This window comes from Rhinolophus sinicus, chromosome 15 (assembly GCF_057876585.1).
Source record: "Rhinolophus sinicus isolate RSI-liver-muscle chromosome 15, RSI-T2T, whole genome shotgun sequence".
Lineage (NCBI taxonomy): Eukaryota > Metazoa > Chordata > Mammalia > Chiroptera > Rhinolophidae > Rhinolophus > Rhinolophus sinicus.
Window position 1 is genome coordinate 106551492 of NC_142515.1, and position 23740 is coordinate 106575231.

At 35.9% G+C, this 23740-nt stretch overlaps 1 protein-coding gene and 1 non-coding gene across 3 annotated transcripts in view; both read right to left on the bottom strand.

Annotated features, from left to right (window-relative positions):
• The window catches only part of RXFP1 (relaxin family peptide receptor 1), an 86264-nt gene that overhangs the window by 37108 nt on the left and 25416 nt on the right, over positions 1-23740 (bottom strand). The window contains exons 2-3 of one of the 2 annotated variants that reach the window (XM_074338389.2): positions 14318-14455; positions 3327-3425 (exon numbers count right to left, since the gene is read on the bottom strand). In XM_074338389.2, coding sequence (XP_074194490.1) covers positions 3327-3425; positions 14318-14455 — 237 coding nt within the window. Of the gene's footprint in view, positions 1-3326; positions 3426-14317; positions 14456-23740 lie in introns of those variants that run through there. The other variant, XM_074338390.2, reaches the window with a different exon arrangement.
• LOC141572979 (U6atac minor spliceosomal RNA) lies at positions 17192-17317 on the bottom strand. Its single transcript, XR_012498568.1, has one exon. It is a non-coding gene; the product is annotated as a U6atac minor spliceosomal RNA (small nuclear RNA).

Below are 23740 nucleotides of genomic sequence, written 5' to 3' on the forward strand. Positions count from 1 at the left end.
ACTTTGGCTTATGCAGGGATGTGACGATATAGAAAACTTCATTTACGGGAGTGAACATTTTTTACATATAGCTATTCTATTCTTATTCTTGAGTGTTGGAAAGAGGAAGATGAGGATGGATGCCTTTGGCCATCACGTGGGGCTGTAGTGACAGTCTTAAACATGGGCTCTAATATTTTTAAAGTCTATGAGAGATTTGCAGTAATGTGTTCATATAGCTAAACAGTAAAATGGGATTATTAGTCAGCATAGTAAATATAGTCTGATTCCTGCATCTATGAGCAATGGATGATTCCTGGGACAAAGTGGAGTGCTTCCCCTCTACATTTACTTTGAAGGCCTGAACTGTATAGCAGAGGTTACAAACAAATGTCTATAGGGGAACAGGCAAAGTAGTTGCGGACTGTGTCCAGATGTCCCAGTGGAACAACTTTTCCTACCTGTTGCCATACTAGGATAGGAAGACGTGTAGCTATGTCAACCAACTTCCTCAAAGATGCCAGAAATACAATGTTTTACATATAATTGCCTATTTTTAAAACGATAATAGCTAACTTAACATTTTCAGACATCATAGGACAAATCAAACTTTCTATGAGAATGTCCTGCTTGCAGACTTCCAGTTTTGACTTTTCTAGTAAGGCTCCCAGAGCGTAGAAATGTGTCTAAATGGCAACGTAGAGATTCCTGGGGTGGAGCTGGTGGATGACTGCTCATGAGCACAGTTGGCCACAGCCTCTGCTCAGATATGGGTGACAGGTGTTCTTCCTCTCCTCCCAAATAACTCTGCAGACACCTTTACAAGATCAGGAGATAACAAGATCGTAACTTAGGCTTTGTGTTTTTTTGTAAACAGAGTCTCTGCCAAGAACTTTTAAACAGTTTTATAGTGGTATGTAACCGGTTGGGCTATAAACCTCTGAAAACTGACTCTGTCTCTTTACGTAAAAGCCATGTTGAACGTGAGTGTGTGTTTCTGTTGTGGGGACGGGATGGTGAGGGTTGGGAAGATGAAGGTCCAGAGAGTGAGAGTAAGAAGGGTAAAACTGGAGGGCAGGGAGATTGGCATTAATTCCAGTATGTTTTTTTCCTACTTATAGAGGCTGAGTTAAGATAATCCATACATGTTAATTATAGGGTTACCTACAATAGGGAAAAATGGAAAACAAAACAAAACAAAAACTCCTAAATATCTAACAACAAAAGAATGATTAAGCAAATTATGTCACTTAATATGTATGTTATAGTATATTTCAAAGGGTTTATGATAACATAATAACATATATGCTTATAATAATATAAGCATAACATTATGCTTTTAGATTATGCTAAAATGGTAATTGAAAATATGAGAAGATGGTTTGTACAGGACATTTCAGCTGTGTTAAAATAAAAAAGGATGAGTAATGCACCAGCTAGTTAATGCTGGTAGCCTCTGTGTGGTGAAATTATGGTTGAGAAAATAATTCTTTCCAACTCTGTACTTTCCAAATCCTCAAATTTAAACTTTATTAATAATATTAGTTAATGGCAGATAGAATATTTTCTGTGATACTGTTCTTGAGAAGAGTCTTTATAAATGTGAATTTTTCACATTCTTTCATTTAGCCAAAAATGATTGTAAGCCATTCTCAGCTTAATTTCTAATAAATGTTTATAATAATCTGATTTAGATAAAGTGGCACATTAGGAACCTTAATTCAAGTATCACTCCCAAATTTTACACTATACTTTCTATTCCATTTTCACACTGCTTTTAAGTTTCAAAAAGATATTTCATTATTACCACCCCTCCTCAAATTGTCGTTAAAAAATTCTAATTAAAAATTATATATTTGTTCTTTCCTAAGTACTGATAAAAACATTACCTCTATGTCTTTTGATACATCATTTATTGTGCAGCTGCATTCCTCTTGTGTAATTATACTTGTGACAAATTTCTCTCAGAGTGCAGGATCAGGCAAATATTTACTTTTCCTGCTGACTTGATCTGTTCCTCTTCCCCCCGTTTGTTAGTTTTTACTTTACAAACCACACTATGAGAGTTACGGAGCCCATCATCTTCCCTCTTTAACCTAATGACTACAAAATTCAGAACTAAGCTTTGGCTGCAGCTACTGAACTTTTCTCAGTGGAGATTTCCTTGTTTTTCTTCTTTATTCTCTTTCTCATTAATTTTTTTTGGGTCTTTTATATTATATTAATGGTTTGAGTCGGTTAGTAGCCATATTTTTATTTTAAACTGCCTAAATTCCATTTGGGAATAAGGTAAGATATAAAAAGATTCCATTAAAATTGAAGAAATGAGAAGGATACACCATAAAACAAAAAGAAACGAAAAGCTATGCTTTGAGATAAGGTGGCTTAATCCATTAATTTCTGTTTCATTATATTAGCAGTTAAATTATACCTGTTAACTTTTTTCTTTCCCCAAAGCTTTTAGCTTTTCAATGATCAAGTAATTTGGTCTTCATATTCTGGGAGACAACGTGAGGCTGAGTAACCTGTGAGATTTACAGGAGGAGTGTGCACCCCCTTAAACTGGGGACCGTTAGTAGTTTTTCTTAATCTCATTTGAGTACTGAAGACAAAAAATATTAAAAATTAAAACAAAAGCTATCATTTACAATTTATGGTAGAACACAAAAGAAAAATTATTGTAAAGGAGATCTCCTCTCAACCCCTGCATTTTAAGTAAGGTTTTGAAAAGCTAGGATCAAAATACAACTCCAAGGCACAAATTGACAGTGGCACAATTTATTAGAATAAACTGAACTTATGTAAAATAAGTTATTTATGTAGCTCTTCCTGATCTAAAATATCATAGCCTTAATTCTTGAGGTTATACCCTCCCACACTCTCTCCTGTGCTTTTGGAGGTTTTTGGTATATCATTAGACATAGCAGGTTATAATCAATAAGGCTTTTTTTCTTTTTGTAGCTCTATAGTTTAGACCTCAGAAGATTTTTCACCTACAAACATTAAAATCCAAACAGTTTTTCTGCTCTTCTACTTCCATAGTTTCCATTATATCAGTTTATAGTGACTGTAAAAAGGGGACATAAAATAACAACCCTGACTGACTGCAATGTTTGTTCACAATGCCTGACATTATTACTTTTACACTAAGATCACTGAATCATTTTTAAATAAAATACTCAAATTAAGACTGTATGTCTGATAGAGTTTGCAATAAGAAAACTACAACTAACCTTTTTTTAAAAAAAACAAAACAAAACAACAAGTATGTTGGATTCAACTTTTAAAGATATGATGCCTTACCATGGATTCACGGAAAAGGAGACTCAACAACTCTGATTACTTACGGCATTCTGAAGTTTCTGCATCAAAGGAATATGGGAAAGTCATTGTGTAGTTATAGGCCAAGTATTTGTCAAGTTGCAAAGACCATCCATTGTTGTCTCCTAAAATAAAAATCAGAGAGCAGAAAAGTTCAAGAAAACAGAAATATTCTTGTTTGTTGGGGGAAATGTTCCTCACTTTAAAATAAATGAGTGATTCTCAAACTCAGTGAGATACATTTTATCTGGGAGCTTGGTACAAGGTGAATTTCGGGTCCCAGTTCTACAGATCCTGATTTCATAAGTCTGAGTTGGGTCCCGTAGTCTCCATTTTTAACAGGCACTCTAGGTGATTCTTCGGCCAAGCAGTATTTGGACTACACTTTAAGAAACAGTACTTTAGATGTACTGAAACGCAGCCGTGTTCTTGGCATGTGTTAGGATGGAAAGACCATCAGGACAGGTAAATTAAAAAAGAAAGAAAACAACTTGAGTTGTTGAGAGGCAAATGCACTTGGATGTTGAGTCACTGAAGGGACAGATCACGGGGAACATGGCCATCTTATTGTACAGCTGCAACAAGCCCTGAGTGGCTACTGTAGATTGACTCACTCAGCCTCCATTCTGCTCCCCCTTCACTGGTGTGTTCCTGTGTAGCAGAGACTGAAAAGCTTACAAAGACCTTTCACATCTCCTTTATAGCTAGGACTTGGGGTGCACTCACATGCATTTTGGTTATGGGAAGAGAGGCAGAGGTCATTTTCCTGCAGCAGTGTCTAACACAGAGACATTGTGTGAAGAGGCAGCGTGGCAGTGGCTGGGCATTTCACGTGTTACCCGCTTGGTGAGTATTAAGACGCAGTGGTGTTGGTGGAAGGGGCAGCAGGGTCAGCTGCTGTCTCAGATTCTGGATTGCAGTGATGGGGGTGTGCCCTTGGCTTTAATGGCACCAGTGGGGATCTTGCTGACTCCCACTCTTCGAGCCCTTCTGAAAATTTTGTAATTATCTAATTTCTGTTTGACATACGTAGAGTGGGTTCTGTTTCTTACATTAAACCCTGATAGATACAGAGACCGAATGAATTATTGGATTAAAATATGGTTTAAATATGGTTGGGCATTTAGCTCATTTAGGGAGCGCAAGTGGAATCTCACGAATGAGAACAAAATAGTGCACTTTTTCTGAACCCATGAGTTTCAGTGTAGCTTAATTTTGGGGTCTCACTACAGGGAATGTTGGTGACACTTTTCAGCATTCTCTGGCCTCTCCCATATGGGTTCTGAGGTCAGGATCCTTATAATGTGTTCTGCTTTACTGGGCTCCAGAATCGTCTATGTGTTTCCTTGGCTGCCAGGTTTAGAATTTTATGGCATTAAATTGTCTTTCCTGGTTTAGCTGAGTTTGTTGACTTTTTGGCTGGTTTTCACTTTTAAAAACTTGGTTCATGTCTTTAGGTATGAAAAAGAAGAATTCTGTGAGAGATTTTAATCCCCCCATGTTAACAGAGAAATTCAATATTGGCACTTAGCATCTGGGAGAACTAATATTTAGCAAGTACCTAAAACATTGTACTGGGTAATTTATTTCAGCCTCACAATTGCTCTACGTGGTCATTATTGTCATCTGCATTTACACATGAAGAAACTGATTCTGAGGAGTTTAAGTGAGTTACTAAGAAACATAATTATTTAAAATAACTAAATAATTAAAACAACACTATTTAAATTTTTCTTTTCTAGGCCAATAAATTATTCAATCAGTTTATATTCTACCTGTAGAATTCCAACTTTTTGTGACATCAGCTTTAAATATTTAGCTATTACTATTTGTTACCTATTTTTCTGTTATCTGTTTCATTTCCATTATTGAGCCTCTTATATCCTATTTGTGTGACTTATACAAACATTTATTTAAATAACAAACAGAAGTCATTATTAGCTGGGATTTAAGTTCATCATTATTGTTATGCATGGAATCAATGAAAGCATTGCAAATCATCAAGATATTATGAAAAATTTTTTAAAAAATTAATTTTTACATTAATGTTATGAATATTTATCCATTGATAAATGTTATACATAAAATATGGAAGATAAATCATTTGGCTCTGGATATGTTGAGGCATTGATTCTCTTTATAAATGATTTTTTTGTGTAGTGTCTGAAGGACTTAACCTGTAGGCAGCCAGGGCCGGTTGCACTTTGTGGGAAGAGGAGGTACACACTCATGTTCGCGTGTATGTTCCTAACACATCCCCTTGGACCTCAGGAAAGAACAATGGAAATTAGCTGAGGTGACAGCATTCCAGAGCACAGGCCTATTTCTGTGTTTCTTTGCTACTGTGAAATTCATCTGATCATGGGGCTGCGTGACCGCCAGAAGGTGTTGATTTTCTCTTTAGTAAGCCCTACACTTTACTGAACTTTTACAAATGAACTATTTCAATTTGCTACATTTTTATCATTAATAGTGTAGGGCTCTTTCCTCATCTTTTGTTCCCCACCATCACTCTCTTGCCCTTGTTCATACCAGAGGTTCACTAGATATGGCCTTAGTTGCAACATTTTAGTCCAACAAATCCAAACTAGGTAGTTATTTATGTTGTTTCTCTTCTCTGTGCCTTTCTTAATCTTACTCTTCTTTTTTTTCTTCTTTTCTACCTCATTGCACCTCATCCCATCCCCACCAGTTGGAAAAAAAGAGGGAAAGGAAGAGAATTAAGAGGTGATGTCAGAAGGGAAGTGGGGAATTTTAGAAGGCAGAAAGAAACAGGACAAATCTGCTTCTACTTCCCCAAGTCACAGCATGTATTATGTGGGAGAGATCCCTTTTTAAACAGCAACATCTTCAAACAAACGAGCTTTTTAGTAATTAGTTATTACCTTCCATTCTGCCTTCCCAAAGCATTTTTTTCTTATATAATTTAGGGCTATATAACTTAGGAAATGTAGCCAAAATTGCAAAGTGGAAAGTAAGCATTTTTAAGAAAACAGCTTTTAGTATATGTGTTTCTATATTTTAAATCCTGTATCCTTTATATTTTAAGGATGTATTGGGGCAGTGAGTAGAATGGTTTTTCATACTTTATTAATGATCTCACTGAAATTTGATTCTTTGATTTTTTTTTGAGACATCATAGGGTAGTGTAAAAAGCACTGTACTAAGAGAGTATTGTTAGGAGATTTGCTTTCCTGTATGTTTTGGTAATGCTGTATGAACAACACTGAGATTTATATATCTATATCTATATATATCTATATATATCTATATATATCTATATCTATCTATATCTATCTATCTATCTATCTATCTATCTATCTATCTATATATACCCATATACATATTATATATACACGTACACACATATATATTATACATAAATTATATATAATACATATATATTATATATTATACATATATTATACATTATATATTTATATATATATATTTATTAACCAAGATTTTTTTTAGCTAAAAAAATGAATGTAATGAATGTAATGGTGCTGTGACATAGATCAAGAGAAATCTGGGTTTGCATGCTGCATGAACTCAACAGATATTTGCTAATTGAATGACTGAATGGATGAATGATGAGGTGATGTCCTCAAAGACACTTAGAGAAAACCCAGTCTCTCTTACGCTACAAGAAAAATTGGGAACCGGGGTACTTATCAAAAATACAAGTTTCTAGGCTCCTCTACTGGAGATTCTGATTTATTTGGTTGGTATTGGGCCTGAGGATCTATATTTTCCATTAATGCCTTAGGTGACTCTTAGAATGAGTGTTGGGATAACTGCATCATGAGATTCACCCCAGTCAGCCCAGTCACATTGCAGCAGACAGCTAGCTTCAGTAACAGAAAAACCCTGTCAGCCAGAAAGAGCATATTTCTTTTCTTTAGCGAGGTTGCTGATTGTCAATAATCAGGTATCCAAAACACTCAAATGAGATTAATGTAAGAAATTTATAATTTAAGGGCACTTTGCTTATATCTCTCTTGTTACAATTAATATATATATAAAATCTCTTTATGAAAGTATAGTAGGAAATAACCTTCCTAATCTATGTATTTTTTATATACTTCAGTGACTACTAAGGTACTTTTTTAATGTAGTTAAAATGTTGTTCTTACTAGCTGTCATGAAGTGCATAAAGTATATAAAGTACTAAAATATTATTTCATTTGCACCAAATACTAGTTACAATTTAGTTTTGTGGATAAGTGGTTGAGACACACCACTGTGACTTCTGGACAATGCATCTCCCTCTCCTATGCTGACAGATTCCCCTGTCATTGGCTTGGAGGGGGCAGGGAGGCTGGGTTTCAAGGCAGGAGATCTGGATGGGAATGAGAAAGGTCTAAGTTTCCGGCATGCACTTATTTGTCATGGTGCTGTATTAGGCTTGTCTCCTAGTTTCCCAGGATTCTCCTTGAGAAGAGAGTTCTGGGGTAAAATATGTTTGGGAAATGCTGCATGCTATACCCCTACTTGGAATTAATAATACATGCTAGTGTGATGAAAGGAGAACTCAGGCATTCATGAAATATCTTTAATTTTGCTTAACCCTTTTTATCAGATACCATATAAAGCAAATGCTTTTGGAAAGTATTTGCTTTTGCATTTGCAGAAGAAAGAGTATATGCAGAGTAGTGATTTTTGAAGTGCAGATCCAGGAGCATCAGCATCAGCATCACTTGGGAACTTCAAAGTAAAGCAAATTCTTGGGCCCTAGAGACACTGAATCAGAAACTCTGTAGATGGGGCCCAGCAAACTGCATTTTAACAAGCCCTCCAGCTGATCGGATGCCTGCTAAAGTTTGAAAACCACGGCTCTAGACTAATTAATCACTTTCTAGGTGCTCTGAATTGGGTAATAAAATTGTTTGCATTGGGAAGTGAATCATTTCAAAACTTTAACAGGTGTGATATTCACCTGCAGTGTTTGGTAAAAATGCAAATTTCTGGGCTCTGCTTCTAGATTTGCAGAAGCCACCCCCAGGTTCCCTTGATGTCTGGATTTTGAATAATCAAAAGTTGAAGGGCTTGGGTCTCTGTCAGAGACAGGAACGATACTGGGTGTGCAATGATCTCTTTTATTTAAACGAAGGCCTAAAGCCTACAGCTTACAAAGTATCCGTGTTTATTGATGAATGAATGAATGAATATGTGGTTAACCTATAAAGCTGGGATTTATGCAAAGCAGTGCATTCCTGATTCTAAGATATTTACTCAGTTCTCAGCACCCATTCTTGGGACACAGTGGAGCATCTTTTTTTTCAGACGGTAATGATCCCTAGAGACCCTGGGCTATTAGAATAAACCTTGAGATGCAGCCTGACCTGGCAGAGGAATTTATCCAACTAGTTGGGTGGAATGTCCTTAAATAGGAATGACAATAGCAGTTTGCTGGATAGAATGAATTTGACTCTTTTTGGGCTGTTAGTATCTTTGGAGCCAACTCTTTGAAGAAATTAAGGGGTGTAACATTATCCTGGGTATATTTTAAAGAAAATTGGAACCATTAAAGAAACTGTATTTTGTGTCCTATTGAGTAGGAAGTGTCCTAAAATGGAAAGTCTTTGTGGAGTTAATCCAAACACATTTAAACATTGTTGGATAAACAGATAAACATATTGAGGTAAAAAACATGGTTTTTGTTTATAGAAAAGTCAAGGGTTCAGCTACTAGGTATTTCCAATGCTACTTTGGGAATAACAGAAAACCAATCTTTTTTAACATATAATGCATGGTTGTATATTAATAAACATATTTATGACCCATGTCACTTTTCCTCCTGTGTTTTTAATCTTAGAAAAGGCAAATGGCCAACTTTGATGGAATATTCTAAAACGAGAAGAGCTAAGTTCTATATCAAACTGCCTGGTATTGTCTCATTTTGACAGCAGTATAAAAAGCTGTATTTAGAAAATGAAGGAGTATTTAGTGTTTCAGAATTTTAAATGCAGGCCCAATTAAAAATTATGAGTCCTTAAACACACTTCAAACATTTTTATAACCCTATTAAAAACCATACATCACCATCACCACAATTACAAATAAATACTGTTTATCTAGTTCTCATAGATTAGCAGTGCCAAGCCAGGGACAGGAAAATATTCTGGGGTATTAACAAAGTTTTTCTTCTTTTGAATTCCTTGCACTCTATGTATGCCCTTTTTCCTATAGTAGGCAGTCGAAGTTTTCTGCTTTCATTGCCTTGGGGAATGGATGACGCAGAAATTTGCAGATAACAAAGGAGTCAAATACTATGTGATTTTCAAAGGTCTAGGTTTAGGCATTGATAATAGATTTGGAAAAACAAAAAAGAAAACTGGGCTTTGCTGTTCCTAGGCTAGATAAGAGACATGGTCCAGAGAGGGGGAGGGGAAGGGTCTTCTTCCCCCCTCCTCCTCCCTGGGCTAAATCTTGCGGAAACCAGAAAGTCCTTACCTTCGTTACATCTGTAAGACCCTAGTTCCATATCAGGTCACATTCTGAGGTACTGGGTAGACATGAATTTTTAGTGGATACTAACCTATTATACAAAAGGTATCAGAAGAGGTTTCCATTTTCCCTATGGATTATGGAAATACTAACATGGAATCAGAATGACCAACATCTTCATCCTTTGCCTGCAGACAAGGTTGCCACAGTGTAGAGCAGGTGAGGGATGTTCAAAGAAAGTCTATAGAGGGGAGGGAGGCATCAGAGTTTGGGTCTTCGTGGTGTAATGATTCAACCTGCCTCTAGCAAGGGGCTGAAGTTGGGGTTGTGTAATCGTACCTGGGAGCCCTCTTTGTACAGCCATCTGTTTATAATACAGAAGAAGAAATGCTAGCAAATTTTAATCTGGAAATGCAAAAAGTTCCTTTTAAATAAACATCTCAATGTAGTGAATTCAATTGAAAACTTTAAATCTATTGCTTTTGCTTATATTGTGTACACGAAAAATGCTCAGTGATTTGATGTCTTTCTTATGCATTTTGTACTAACTTTTTAAAACATTCAGTAAAGTGTTTTGTTATAGAGAAACGGGTTTTCTAAGAAAACCAGGAACTTAAAATACCCAACTAAGAGTAATTGTTCAAGATGCCTGTGATAATACAAAAGTAACAGTTCTTTCTAAATATGATTAGTTCATATTACAGTTCAACATATGGGGAATCAATTTAATTTATTTGATGGTATTTCACTTTTTAAACTAACTCCCCTAAATTTTATTATCACTATTTCCATTTGACTTATTTCTCAATTTTAATAATTATTATTGGTGTCAGTGTTTAAATAGCTTAAGAGAACAAGGGAGAGGTTTTTGAAGGTATGTTTTAGGACACATTTTAAAAGGTTTATTAAGGAAAAAGGCCTCCTATCCATTAGAAAAATAATTTTTACTTGACAATATACTATTAAGTTATAAATGATCATTCTAAAAGTGATTTTTTAGCTGTGGGGTTTTCTTTTATTTATATGTTAAGATAGTGCATTTTATGTGATTGCAAATATATTTAATGCTGCTTATTCAAATAAGCCAAGATTTCCATGTTCTAAAAAGAACCAACTTTCTGACTTAATTTAATTAGACTTTAAATATAGATGCCTTAAAATTGAGTAGCCTGGGGAACTTAAATTATCCAAAAACTATAAAGTGAAGGAAAAAATAAACCTACAGCTGGTGAAGAAAATTAAAGCAATAAGAAGCAAGAAGAAATAACTACATCTCGTAATTTTTATTACCTGGACTCTAAAGACAGTGGTGCGATTCTGCCATTCTTCCTGGGAAGTTTCAGCCTCCCCATGGATGGAAACAGCTGCATGTGCACTGCTCAGCTATGCAGTTTTGATCAGAATTCTTGTGTGGTTTTTTTTTTTTTTTGTATTTTCAGATGACTACAACTAGTAAAGTGTCAGTTTTTCTTATAGAGACAAAATGTTTTAGATAATTGATAATAATGGGGTTTGTTAGCAAGCTAAAACACTTGCATGCCATATTAAAAACTTGATTCTAGTTTATTTCTGCTGTGGCTACCATTTTGCATGCATGCCTAATTTGCTCACTGGGGCTTAGGTCATTGGTTCTCAGAATCTGCTGTGCATCAAAATGACACGAATAGCTTATCTCTGGCAGAGTTTCTGAGTCAATAGGTCTGGGATAGGGCCTGAGAATCTTTATTTCTCACAAATTTGTGGATGATGCTGATGGGTTTGGTCCAGAACTGCATTTGGAGATTTGCTGGTTTAGGTGAACTTCAAGAGAGCTATACAATTCTTGCAGAAGAAGACCGGGAACAGTTTAACATCGCATTTGTTACATAGACAAGTCTTCATAAGAGTGGTGGACTTGGTTTGATGGAGAAAAGGATAGAGAAAAAGACAAGTATGAAACAGAAAGGAAAATTGATAAGAGTAAAAAACGGGATGGGGGACAGTTAAAGAGTCAAAATGGAAGCCAAGAGATGGGGAAAACCATGAGACAGAAAGAGAGAGCATGGCTCATAAAACCTACAGAGAGTAGGATAAAAACACTGGGAGAAAGAAAGTCAAAGAGGTGGGGAAACAAAGAAACCATTATGGATAGATTCACTGGCCAGATTTCTGTTCTGATTAAGTGTTGTTTTCACAAAAGGTAAGCCCATGCTTGTCATCAGAATTTAACTCTAACTATAAAGAAATAGGTCTATTATATTCTCTCTATTAATATTCACCAGGATTCAGTGTAATGAATATAATTAAGGGCCAAATATACAAATCTACATAATTCATCTCTATGAATGTAACTATAGTTACATCTTCAGGAGATGAGGCCCTGCAGACTTCCGCTTCACTGCCGGGTGCCATGTCTCTCCCATGAGAATAAGCCTGGCTTTGCCTGCTGGAGGACCAGAGCCAATCACCCGGTTGCCTCACACAAGGTCCCAGGTATGACAGCACAGCTGGTGCACAGATTACTAAGATGCATGAGAGATTCCAACACGGCTGATTTTGGACAAACCTAGCCTGAGCTGTTGATCCACAGAATTGCTAGTAGTTAAATAAGAGGTTTCTACGTTAAGTCACTAAGTTTGTAATATAGTTACCGCTGACTGATGCACCAGCTAACATTTATTGAGTGCTAATTATATGTTAGATACTCCTCTAAGCATCTTAGAAACATTCTCTCACTGAATCCTCTTAACACTCCCTAGATATACTCCTGTCCTTCCCATGTCCCGTAAAGAAAACAGCCAGGATTTATGCCCAGGCCTCCCCAGCTTGATCTCTACGCTCCAATGCTGTACGGCTTCCATCTGAATTTGCTGGTTGGTGAAACCTGAGAAACTTATACAACTTTAAGGATTATTACTTTACAGATTGCTAATGTTTGTTACTTGGTCTCTTTAAATTTAGCACTAAGGCAAGAGTTTCCAAATCTGTTTCACTGAGAGACTACTTTTGGAGGTGAATTTGCTGCTCCTACCAGGTTCCTTTTCCTGCTTCCTGCCAACATTTCAATTGGTGGGGAGCTCTCAGGTCGCTCTCCCTACCTGAATTGCTAGCAGGTTGAAGGGGAAATGGTCGGCAGGGGGCAGTTTAAAAAAAAAAATCTTGTGTACGTAGTAGTGAGTTACTTTAAGATGCTATATCTATATCTATATCTATTTTATATATTTATATGTTATATATATTATATATATTATATTATATATGTATTATATATATTATATATATATATATATTTAAAGAAGAGAACACACATACACACATATTTAAGGATAAAAACACATATGTATAGCCATTTAAATCAAAGGTAATTGTAGCTTAAGCTCACCATTTTAGATAGTGTGCTTATTCTTACTGCCACCACCTAGAGACAGTGTTCTGAAGTTTAATTTCTTCAAGGTGGTGACTTTAAAAGTCTATAATACTTGAGGGAGTGGGAACAGCAAGGCCTCTTCAGTGTATCAGTTATTTTACAGCACTTAGAATTGTGTATGTCCTTGTCTTCCAAAAATAGTACCTTATTTCCCCATGATTGAGAAATCTCATTATTTTACATTAATAACCAAAGCTCATTTTTTCCAGTGAGTCAGATCTGGCCAATTAAAGTTCTTTTATAAATATGTGTTTTTGAGGCTTCAGATATTTGAACAAAATCCTAACTGAAAAGTTACTATGACTCCCAGCATGCACTGGATGCCATGACAGTTTCCGAGGAGCCAAATAGGGAGGACAGAGCAGGAAACTGAGGATCCCACCTCCTGGGAGGAAACCGAAGAGCCATGTCAATGGGATGTCATCAACTTCAGCTTTCGGGAGGCATAAATACCCCTGCGGGAGGGACTTCTTCCATGCAACTCATTCTCTGAGTTTGCCCGCACTTCCCTCTCTAGTGTGTACTTTCATCTCAATGAACTTCCTGTGCTTTTTTGCATCGGCCTTGCTCTTGAATTCTTTCTCGTGTGTAGACAAGAACCTGGTCGCTGCTCCGGGTTGAGTCCTCTCCTGGTCATCCCCGTGAGCCAGCAGTAACACTTAAACAGTGCCTGCTGTATGCCTGCACTATTCTGACTCTCTACATTTAATCTTCCCCAATTCCCTTAGCATAGCTACAAGTTTTGAACCCTTTTACAACATGAGGAAAGTGAGACAAAGAAAGGGTAAAAAATATTCATAAGTTTACACAATCGCCTACTGTTTGTACTCACGCTCAAACCAGGCACTTTGGCTCAGAACTCACATTCTCCATTTCTACACCATTCTGCCTCTTCAGACATTAACTGGGCAGATTTGCAGGTTAGTACACGTAGTATGTGCAGAATCACTTTCCTAAAATACTGGCTGTGATACTAATACATAGAAAAGAACGGATATTTTAAGCTAATGAAATCAATGTAAGATTTCCTTAAGTGACACATATTTTGTATTGCAATGTCGGTTTCTCTTTTTCATTTCTCTTTGTTATGAGAGGTCTTGGTGACGTCCCCTTCAGCCCTTTATCTCTGGTTCCTGCTGTGACTACGGGCGCTTCACTCACCACAGTTGTTCTCATCGGCTTGGTTCCCACAGTCGTCCACACCATTACAATGGAGAAGCTGAGGCAAGCACTTGGTGATATTCCCACAGGGGAAATAGCCAAGGGAGCAATTGACATCCTGTCCACTCCCATGAGAAACTGGGATGAGAAAGGGAAAGAAAGGTTAATATGAAAGCACTGCAAAAAGTGGTTCCCTCCCCGCACCCCAATATCCTCCCAGCATGTACAACCCTCACCTTGCTTACTAGCCTGACACCAAGTATTTTCCAAGAACCTCCATTGTAACAGAATATTCTTTTCCGTATCCTCAGAAGATGCCAGGATTTTCCTCTCTTTCCTTTTTCACATACTGGTTCCCTCCTGGAATGTCCTTCCCACCCTTGTTTGCTACGAAATGCCTGCCTATACTTTACAGGTTAGCTCCCTTCTTTCCTTTCAAATTTTTTTTCAGCCAATCATTCTAAAAATCACGAATTTACTGCATTAGCTCAGATTCAAGGCTGGTCTGGTACTAGAAGACGAAGAAGACATAGAGGATATCAGGCATGCAGATGCCATGTGCTCATTCTTACGAGTATATTGGACAGTTTCTAAGTGTGAGGCCCTGGGCATACAGCATTGAGGGAAAAAGAGAGTTCCTGCTCTTTTCAGATTGACTTCTTTCATTTTACTAACATGCATTTAAGGTTCCTCCATATCTTTTGTGGCTTAATGGCTCCTTTCTTTTTGGTCCTGAATAATATTCCATTGTCTGGATGTACCATAGTTTATCCATTCACCTACTGAAGAACAGCTTGGTTGTGTGCAAATTTTGGCAATTATGAATAAAGCTGCTATAAGCATCCATGTGCAGGTTTTTGCATGGACATAAGTTAACTATGCCATTGTAAAACTTCAGATTTATATAATTTCAAAGGTTATTGTAGACGCCAAGTATAATTCTGTTGCTTATTAGCCTTACCAAGTTTGTAAATCTTTGACACTTTCCAGAATAACTGTCAATTATGAAGAAATAAAAACAGAATAGTTTGAACAGTCAATAAAGTTATTATGTAAAAAACATACTTGTAGTCTATCATGAAAACATGAAAAGAATAAAAGTGTCTATTTCCTTTGTAAGATACAGTGAATCATTTTAATAACGGGGCAAGTGGTATTCTCATAGAGAAGCAATTAATTTAAGTCAGGTTTTGACTGTACTTAGTGGCTTTAGAGCACATAATGTGAGGAATTAAATAGTCGAATCTATGAAATAATGAGCTGTGTTGAAAATAGTGTTCCCACTTGTGAAATTATTTTTAAATTATTTATCAGTTTTTTTCCAACAAATTGATCAAAACAAAGGATCTGTATTCCACAGGACGTCACTGGTAGAACATCATACATTTCAGAGACCTCAAGTGTACATATAAATAAATTGATCTGCATTGAGACTACTTTCATATATTTATTAAGATAAAAGATAATCAGAAAATTCTTTGATAAATTGTCAATCTTCAGACAATTACTGTTTGAAGATGTTTTAACTAGACATAACTGCCTGTGTTTTCATGCTGTTTTCAAAACTCTTTTCAGAGTAACTTATTTTCATGAATATTGTGTCCTGTCTTTAAAATTTATATTTAGAAGCAGAACTAGCTCTTCAATAATTCTGCATGAAATTAGTCCCACATTTTAATAGCATAATTCAACAGATATAATCTAAATCTTAAATAGTAAGTGATATTTTAAAATAACTTTTTAATTTTCAAATGATATCAAACTTAAATAGAAGCTGTAAATGCAGTGTAAAGAATGATTCCCTCCCACCCCGAACCATTTGAGAGTAAAGTCTTGACCTAAGCTCCATCACCCCTAAAATTTTGGTGTGTATAAGCAAGAACATTCACCTAAATAATCACACTAGTACCATCAAAATCAGGAAATTAGTATTGATAGCTTACTACCATTGAAACCTTAGAACCCATTCAAGTTTCACATATTGCCCCCAAAATGTCCTTCATAGTAAAATAATCTAGTTCACAACCATTCCTTGCATTTAATTGTCACATTTCTTTAGTTTCCTTTGATCTGGAATAGTTTCTCAGTCTTTCCTTCTCTTCTATGACCTTTTACACTTTTGAAAATTGCAGGTTATTTTGTAGAATGTTCCTGAAGTTTGGCTATCTGATGTTGCATCATAATTAGATTTAGGTCTAGTCACTTCACAATTTGTCACCCTTTGTTAAAATGGCAGATAAGCCATCAAGTCTAACAGCTTCGAGTTTTCACTTTTTTTCTGTGGAGCCCCACTTATACAAAATGCCCCTGCGTACTGTTTTTGTCGTGTGCTAACCTAAATATTTTAATGGTTTGAAAATTTTAAAGGGGTGAGAATAAGAGTGTATTTCAATAAGAATTATTTTAACTATCCTCTTTAGACTGATACTTCTTATACAGTCTTTGTGGCTTGGGTCCTAATGGGGATTCACCTTTTCCAGCCTCTCTGGCTGCTGCCTTCTCTGGGTATGGATTTCTTGCAAACTCCGTATCTCTTAGATGATGCTCATGCAGAGTAACCTAACCTTCTTCCAAACATATGTGTAGCCAGAGCAGTCAGGAAGCAGGAATTATAAAGAACAACTAAAAAAATTCCCCCCCATAAGCTTTTCCAAAGGATCACTATGTGTGACACTATTAGGTTACGGGATGGAATATAAAACAATATTGGAATTGAAATTGATTTTCTTACTGTGGCAAAATGTACATAACATAAAATTTATCATTTTAATACATTGTGAGTGTACACTTTAGTGACATTACGCACATTCACATTGTTGTGCATCTATCACTACTATCTATCTCCAGAATTTTCCATCATCCCAAACTGGATAAAAAAAAAAAAGGCTAAATGCCACGAAATTGGTGACAATGCCTTAATCATATATGTGTTGTGTAGGCCGGAGTGCCTCTTCCATCCTTGTCAAGGGGAGTGCTTGTTTTCCCCCTTTCTTTTAATACTTGAAAAATTTCTTGAATAACATAATCCCCTAATTATCTCTCTGGATCCAAAGCTGCCATGGTTATTACTACTTCACTTAAAAAGATGGATTCATACATTAAAGAAACAGGAGAATAGCTGTTCTCACAGAAGTACCTTACTGAGCAAGTCCTGTTTTATTGAGTTTTTATAGTTCTTCCATTTTATATATAAAAAAATATAATTGTGGTAAGAACACTTAACATGGTATCTACGCTCAATAAATTTTTAAGTGCACAATACAGTATTGTTAACTAAAGGCACAATGTTGTACAGTAGATCTCTAAAACTTAGTCATTCTGTGTAACTAAAACTTATTTATACCTGTTAATTAGCAACTCCCTATGACCCCCTGCCTCCAGCCCCTGGCCACCACCATTCTACTCTGTGCTTTTATGAGTTTGACTACAATATTTTAAATGCCTCTTGTAAGTAGAATCATGAGGTATTGTCCTTCTGTGATTGGCTTACTTCATTTAGCATAATGTCCTCAAGGTTCATCCATGTTCTCACATAGGGCAGAATTTCTTTCACAAAAGGTATTGTTATTTGAATGTGAGAAATCACCGACTACATTGGCTATGATCCTGTAATATATGGTGATGGAAAGAGAACTGACTCTGGGTGGTGAACACACAATGTGAGATATAGATGATGTATTACAGAATTGTGCACCTGAAATCTATGTAAATTTACTAACAATTGTCACCCCAATAAACTTTAATTAAAAAAATAAAGTAATCCAGAAAAGTTGGGTTCTGAATATATAAAAAAGTTTTAGGCTTAACCAATTTGTTTCACTTATATATTCTTTCTTTTTATATATGACAAAGATAATATTTAAAAAAATCTTTCCAAGTAAGTCTAAAGGCACTTGCAAGAGTATAAAATAAAATTTTACATGATAATAATAAAAAAAAGAGTGGTTGAAATGCCACCTTTGAATAGTTGAATAGTTTTGTATTTGAATTGGCATCCATATGGGCCTATAAAGGCTGCAAGTTGGATACACCAATAAAAAATTGGTAAGAACAGACGCCAGTTTACTCAGAGCATTGAATCTTGGTCATTTAGTAACTGCATTTGATAACTAAAGTTGGAACAGAGTGTGCAGTGAAGAGAATGTGCCATTGTTCACTGACCAGTCAGTGTCCAGGAAGTAACTAAGCCCATGAAGTTTCTGTTTTGTTCTCTGCATATGTCCTTAGTATGTCTCCAGTGTCGTCAGTGCAGGCAGAGTCAGAGAAAAATCAGAAGATACTCAAAATTTATTACCCATTACAATATTTATAAGGATCGTGGCCCTGTCAGGTGGAAGGAATAAGAAAATAATAAAACTTTAATGTGATAGTGAAGACATTTGTGAAGGAAGTTGGCTGCTATTTACTTGGGGCACAGAACTCTGCCTACTTGAATTAGATCATAAATGAAAGAAGTTACAGATAAAAGAGGTATGATTTCACAGGAAATACTGTAAAAGACTTTGAAATGGGCAAACAAGATAAGTCTTACTGGGCTAGATTATTTCTACCTTACATTGTCTTTGAATTTAAAACCACAGCAAGTTGTAGAAAATGTATAGTAATGCAAATGATTTTGTCTATAGAAATGTAGATTGTGTTTGACAGAAACAAACTGTGAGATACATTGATGATTAGATCTTGGTGATTTTTGCATGTATTATGCAAATTTATTTCAGCATTTCTATTGATCTGTGTGTGTGTGTGTGTTTTGTATTCTCCTTTGACTTGGTTGTAACATCTTACTGGTTTTCTCACTAGCAAATGAGTTAAATAAAGTCTTTGAGACATTTTATTTTTATATGTGCATGAGAATTATAATTGTATCCCCTCCTCCCACCATTCCTCTTCCTCCACCTTCTTCTACTTTTTAAAATATTGTTTAACAGGTGTGGGAACCCATTTGGAACCCCAAAGTTGGTATGAAGGTTATTTTAAGCTAAAGACATTTGAAAATCAACAGATGCAGAAGGAAGTCTTCTGGGATCTTCCCTTATCTGACTAAAAACAGAAACTTCTGGGAAATGAGGCTGCCATAAATTCCCTTTTTGGGAAGGTTCTACTCCCAGGAAAGAGACCAAGAGTAAACCTACCATAAATTTCCTCTGTGGGGGAATTTCATGGCCACGGAGAAGAGGGAAAGATTCTACTTACATCTACATAAACAAAGGTTATCACAAATTTTCTTATCTTACCTTTGCTCTCTTAAAAAACCATTTGTCTTTCCTAGAAACCAATTTGCTATTTTGCCCTAGAAGCCTTTCCTTCCCTTTCTCCTTTTCCCTAGTCAGTCATATAAGTCCCTAACTTTAACCATTTAGTAGGTTAGATTCCCATTTAGCTCCTGTTGTGATGCATACAAATACACTTTTTCTCTTGTTAATCTGCCTTTTGTCATTTTAACTTGCAGGCCCCAGGCACTGAACCTAAGAGAGCAGAGGAAAAGTTTCCCCTCCCCTATACAGATCTAACTCAAACTTCAGGAATGTAGACTTTCAGACTAACTGCCACTGAAGGGTGTGCACTTGGAGTTTCTTCCTTACTGTTAGAGCTTCAGGTGGTCATCCTGGACATAAGAAACTTCACATACTGTGTCCTGGTAAAAAACTGTTGGCCCCAAAATAACCTCAGCTTGTTTGAGACGAAACCTCTGTTCATGTGGTATGGTAAAATTGTCCCTTTAATGGCTGTGGGTATTTTCAATGGTGATAAATTTTAGAATTAACATAGAGATAATGAAATTAATAAAATGTACAGTATTGGTAATGTATTTTAATATAGGAATAATCTGTGCTTATTGGGACTATAAAGTGTTTTTTTGTTTAAATGTTAGAGAGAATTAGGCAATTAACTTACTAATTTTAATTTAAATAAACATAATTGAATTTAAAATTGATTTTATGTTATCAGAAAATTTGACTCAGTCAATAAATAATATTGAAATATTTAAGAGACTAACATTTACTATACTTAAAATCTGTTTTATTGGATTTTCTAGCATTTTTAAGCAAACATTTAAATATTTAAAACAAAATCAATCATTACATATAAAATGCTATTTAAAATAACTCAACCTATTTAACTTACTTAGTCTTGAGTGGAACTAATTGTTAAAAGGAGTTCAGTTTATTCATCTTCAGTTAAATATTAATAAAGTACAGGAGTGAAGGTGGTTTATTTTTTAAGATTCATAAATAGAACAATAAGGTTTGTAAAGTGAAGTTAGAAACTTAAGGAAACTAGGTTTTTTAATTTGTTGGTAAAATAAACTTGCAATCATTTAAAACCCAAGCATGGTAGACATTGCTGGTTTGATGATTCCATAGTAATTCCCAAACTCTTCTCTTGCTGCCCTTCAATTATAGAGACTGGAAGAGCAAAATACATTCCTTGCTAGTTCCTTTGCTTCTGGGTGGCTAAGAGGCACAGTTCTGGTGAAGAGACATGGGAAGCCGACAGCTGACAATGTCCTGGAGGTGTCAGCTTTCCTGATACAAGAAACAGATGGCGCTGCGTGCATCAATATTTGTCTGATCCTGAACACAAATTTTGTTGAGGCTAATGTTACTACAGTTGTAACATTACAGTTATAACAACTAGTTTAACATTTTTGTGTTCATCAGCTTGACCTCATTATTCTTATTGATTTCTATAATAAATGTATTTTATAAGTGTATTAAGAAGTTTTAAAACCACTGATCGTTGGGTTTGTTTCTTCAATTACACGCTTATATGCCTATGGTTTTTCTGCACCCCCAAAACTCATTTTTGTATACATGACTTACAGCAGCCTGTTGTCGAATTTATATAAATCCAAGATTTCTCAAACTTTAAAAATCTACACCCTGTTGTAATGATCAAACATATTTCATATACCTTTCCTGAGATGCTGATATTTCTCATAGAGGTAAATATATACTTTGCTTCACAGTATATGAGGTTGGTGCAAAAGTAATCGCGGTTTTTGCAAATATTTTTAACCTTTTAAATCGCAATTACTTTTGTACCAACTAATATATATTTAGGGGCTCCCCACCAACGAAGATAATTTGGTCCAGCACTATTTTTTGTAGCTATTAAGAAAGGACTATTTTTCCAAATATAAACTTACATTAAAATATTGGCAATTGTATGTTAAACCATGCATACCTTACTCTATCCATTTCTCTATTCTGGTAGGCTACTCTTCACTGAGAATCTCTGTTTAGATGGCTGTATGTAGTTTGCCTATAAATAAGGGAGGTTCAGTGATTTTTGGATGTGAAGCGTAATGGAGACAGCAATACTTTTAACTTAATCTCTGTGTGTGTGTTTTGTGTGTGTGCGTGTGTGTGTGTGCGTGTGTGTGTGTGTTTGCAGACACAAAACCAAGCATTAAAGCACAAAGGATGAGGATAGGAGGAAGAAAATGGTTTCATCTGAATCACTTTTTGCTTATTTTAAAATTAAATTTATTTAGTCCTAAGATGGTAGCAAGCTCTTTTCAGATAAGGAGTGGATAGATGAGATAGAAAAGTTTAAGGAAATGAGATTTAGTGCAAATGTTGCTAGGCTTATTTCACAGGGAAAGTATGTAGCTTAGAAGTAGATATATTTCTAAATAAGTTTTTGAAGGCTTTCTGACCACAATAAATGATATATTAAATATATATGACTACATTTATACACTGAGAATTTATAAGGCACTGAGATAAGAAAATTAAGAATTTCAACAGAGATCGGGGAGCAAAATAGACTCAGACCTGAATGAAAACACTTAGCAGAGCTCTAGTGATGCAGCGGACAGTTGAAGAATGTGACAGCATGACAATGACGAGGTTATGTGGCTCTACTAGTGTTGCCAGAAAAGGGTTCTTGGTATTCATCAGAGGAAAGCATTCAAGGATGCACTGCGTGAGTCAAGCAAGAGATAGATGTATTAAAAGGATAGTACACTCTAAAGATGGTGAAAGCAGTCAGGCCTGCACAGGAGCAGCTGCCCAGAGGAACAGTGAGACTTGGGAATTTCACTAAAAATGAAGGCATAAAATAGTCAAGACTTAGGGGTGGGGGGTTCCTAGGTATGTCCTCACTGACCACTCCTTCCCATTGGAGGATGGATTTTTGTTCTTATTTGGCTCTATCGGAACTGCCAAGGCAACACAAGGGGTGGAGCTTTTCCCTGACTGCAATGCTAATAATATTATCATCCATTGCAATTAGCTAAAGTTCACCTTGAGGGGCAAAATGGCGTCCTGGATCTGTTCTCGGCCACCGAAATCTAGTTCTGGCCAGTCTGGTAGCTGCACTTTTTCTTGAGGATGATCTCATCTCTTCCCCCTTTTGTCTCCCCTTACCTCCTCTTTCCCTTCCTCCCCCTCTCTCCCCATAGTCCTAGTCTTTCCGCTTATGGTAACATTAGCATGGTGTAAGTTAATGCTTAATGTTGACATAAATGCATCTTGCTTTAAGTGGTACTTGAAATTAAATTTTTGTGATGACAGTTTTTGAATCGAATATTCTCATCTCATACAAACATCACTCATAATTTAAGAAATGTATCACTTAACTTTCTAAAAACTCACCCTAATTGAAAAATTACTCCAATGCATGAGAACTCAAATAACTATTCAAGTCATGCTTAAAGCAACTTGGAAAAAAATGCTTAACAATTTTAATAGCAACAGCAGAAACATTTTTGATGAAGCTCTTAAATCTCTTCCTTCTCCTAGAAATCCTTCGAGATTAGTGGATGGAGAAACAGAGGAACAGTCACCTATGCTGATTGCCAAGTGAGACACAAGCATTGAGTGAATATCAGTGACTTCCTTTTTTTCTGCCAGAGAATGAATTACTGTCATCCCTCAAAGACTAAAACAATGTGTATGTGGTGTGCATGAGTTTTAGGGGTCTGTGTGAACTGTAGTGCACAGAGAAGGAAAAAATGGTCTAGACTTTGTGCAGCTATTGTAACTTTTTCTTTGGCTTAATTGGGTTCCAATGTTATTCGAGGGCCAAAGCCAGAGAGCAAGTACAGTGAAACATTTTTATAATGTGGTTTTGAGGAAATTGTACCAGTTTCCATACAGTAAGGTGATTATGCTGTGGCTGGCTATCATTTTTTTTTTTTTTTTTGGTTGGGGGGAGACGTGATTTGACCTGGGTTACATCCAAATCTTGAATCCTTCTCTGAGAACTAAATCCTTAAGTGTTTCAATAAACATTTCTTAGAAGCTAAGTACCTAGTGATTTATCATTAATGGAATAAAACTTAGCTTTTACTTGTTGACAGATCTTGACAGAAATGCATAAGCACTTACAATTGTGTCTAGGGAACTCATGAAAATCAACTCAGTGAAATTATAAACCTATTCTGTAACAACATTAAATGTTAAAATGGAAAAT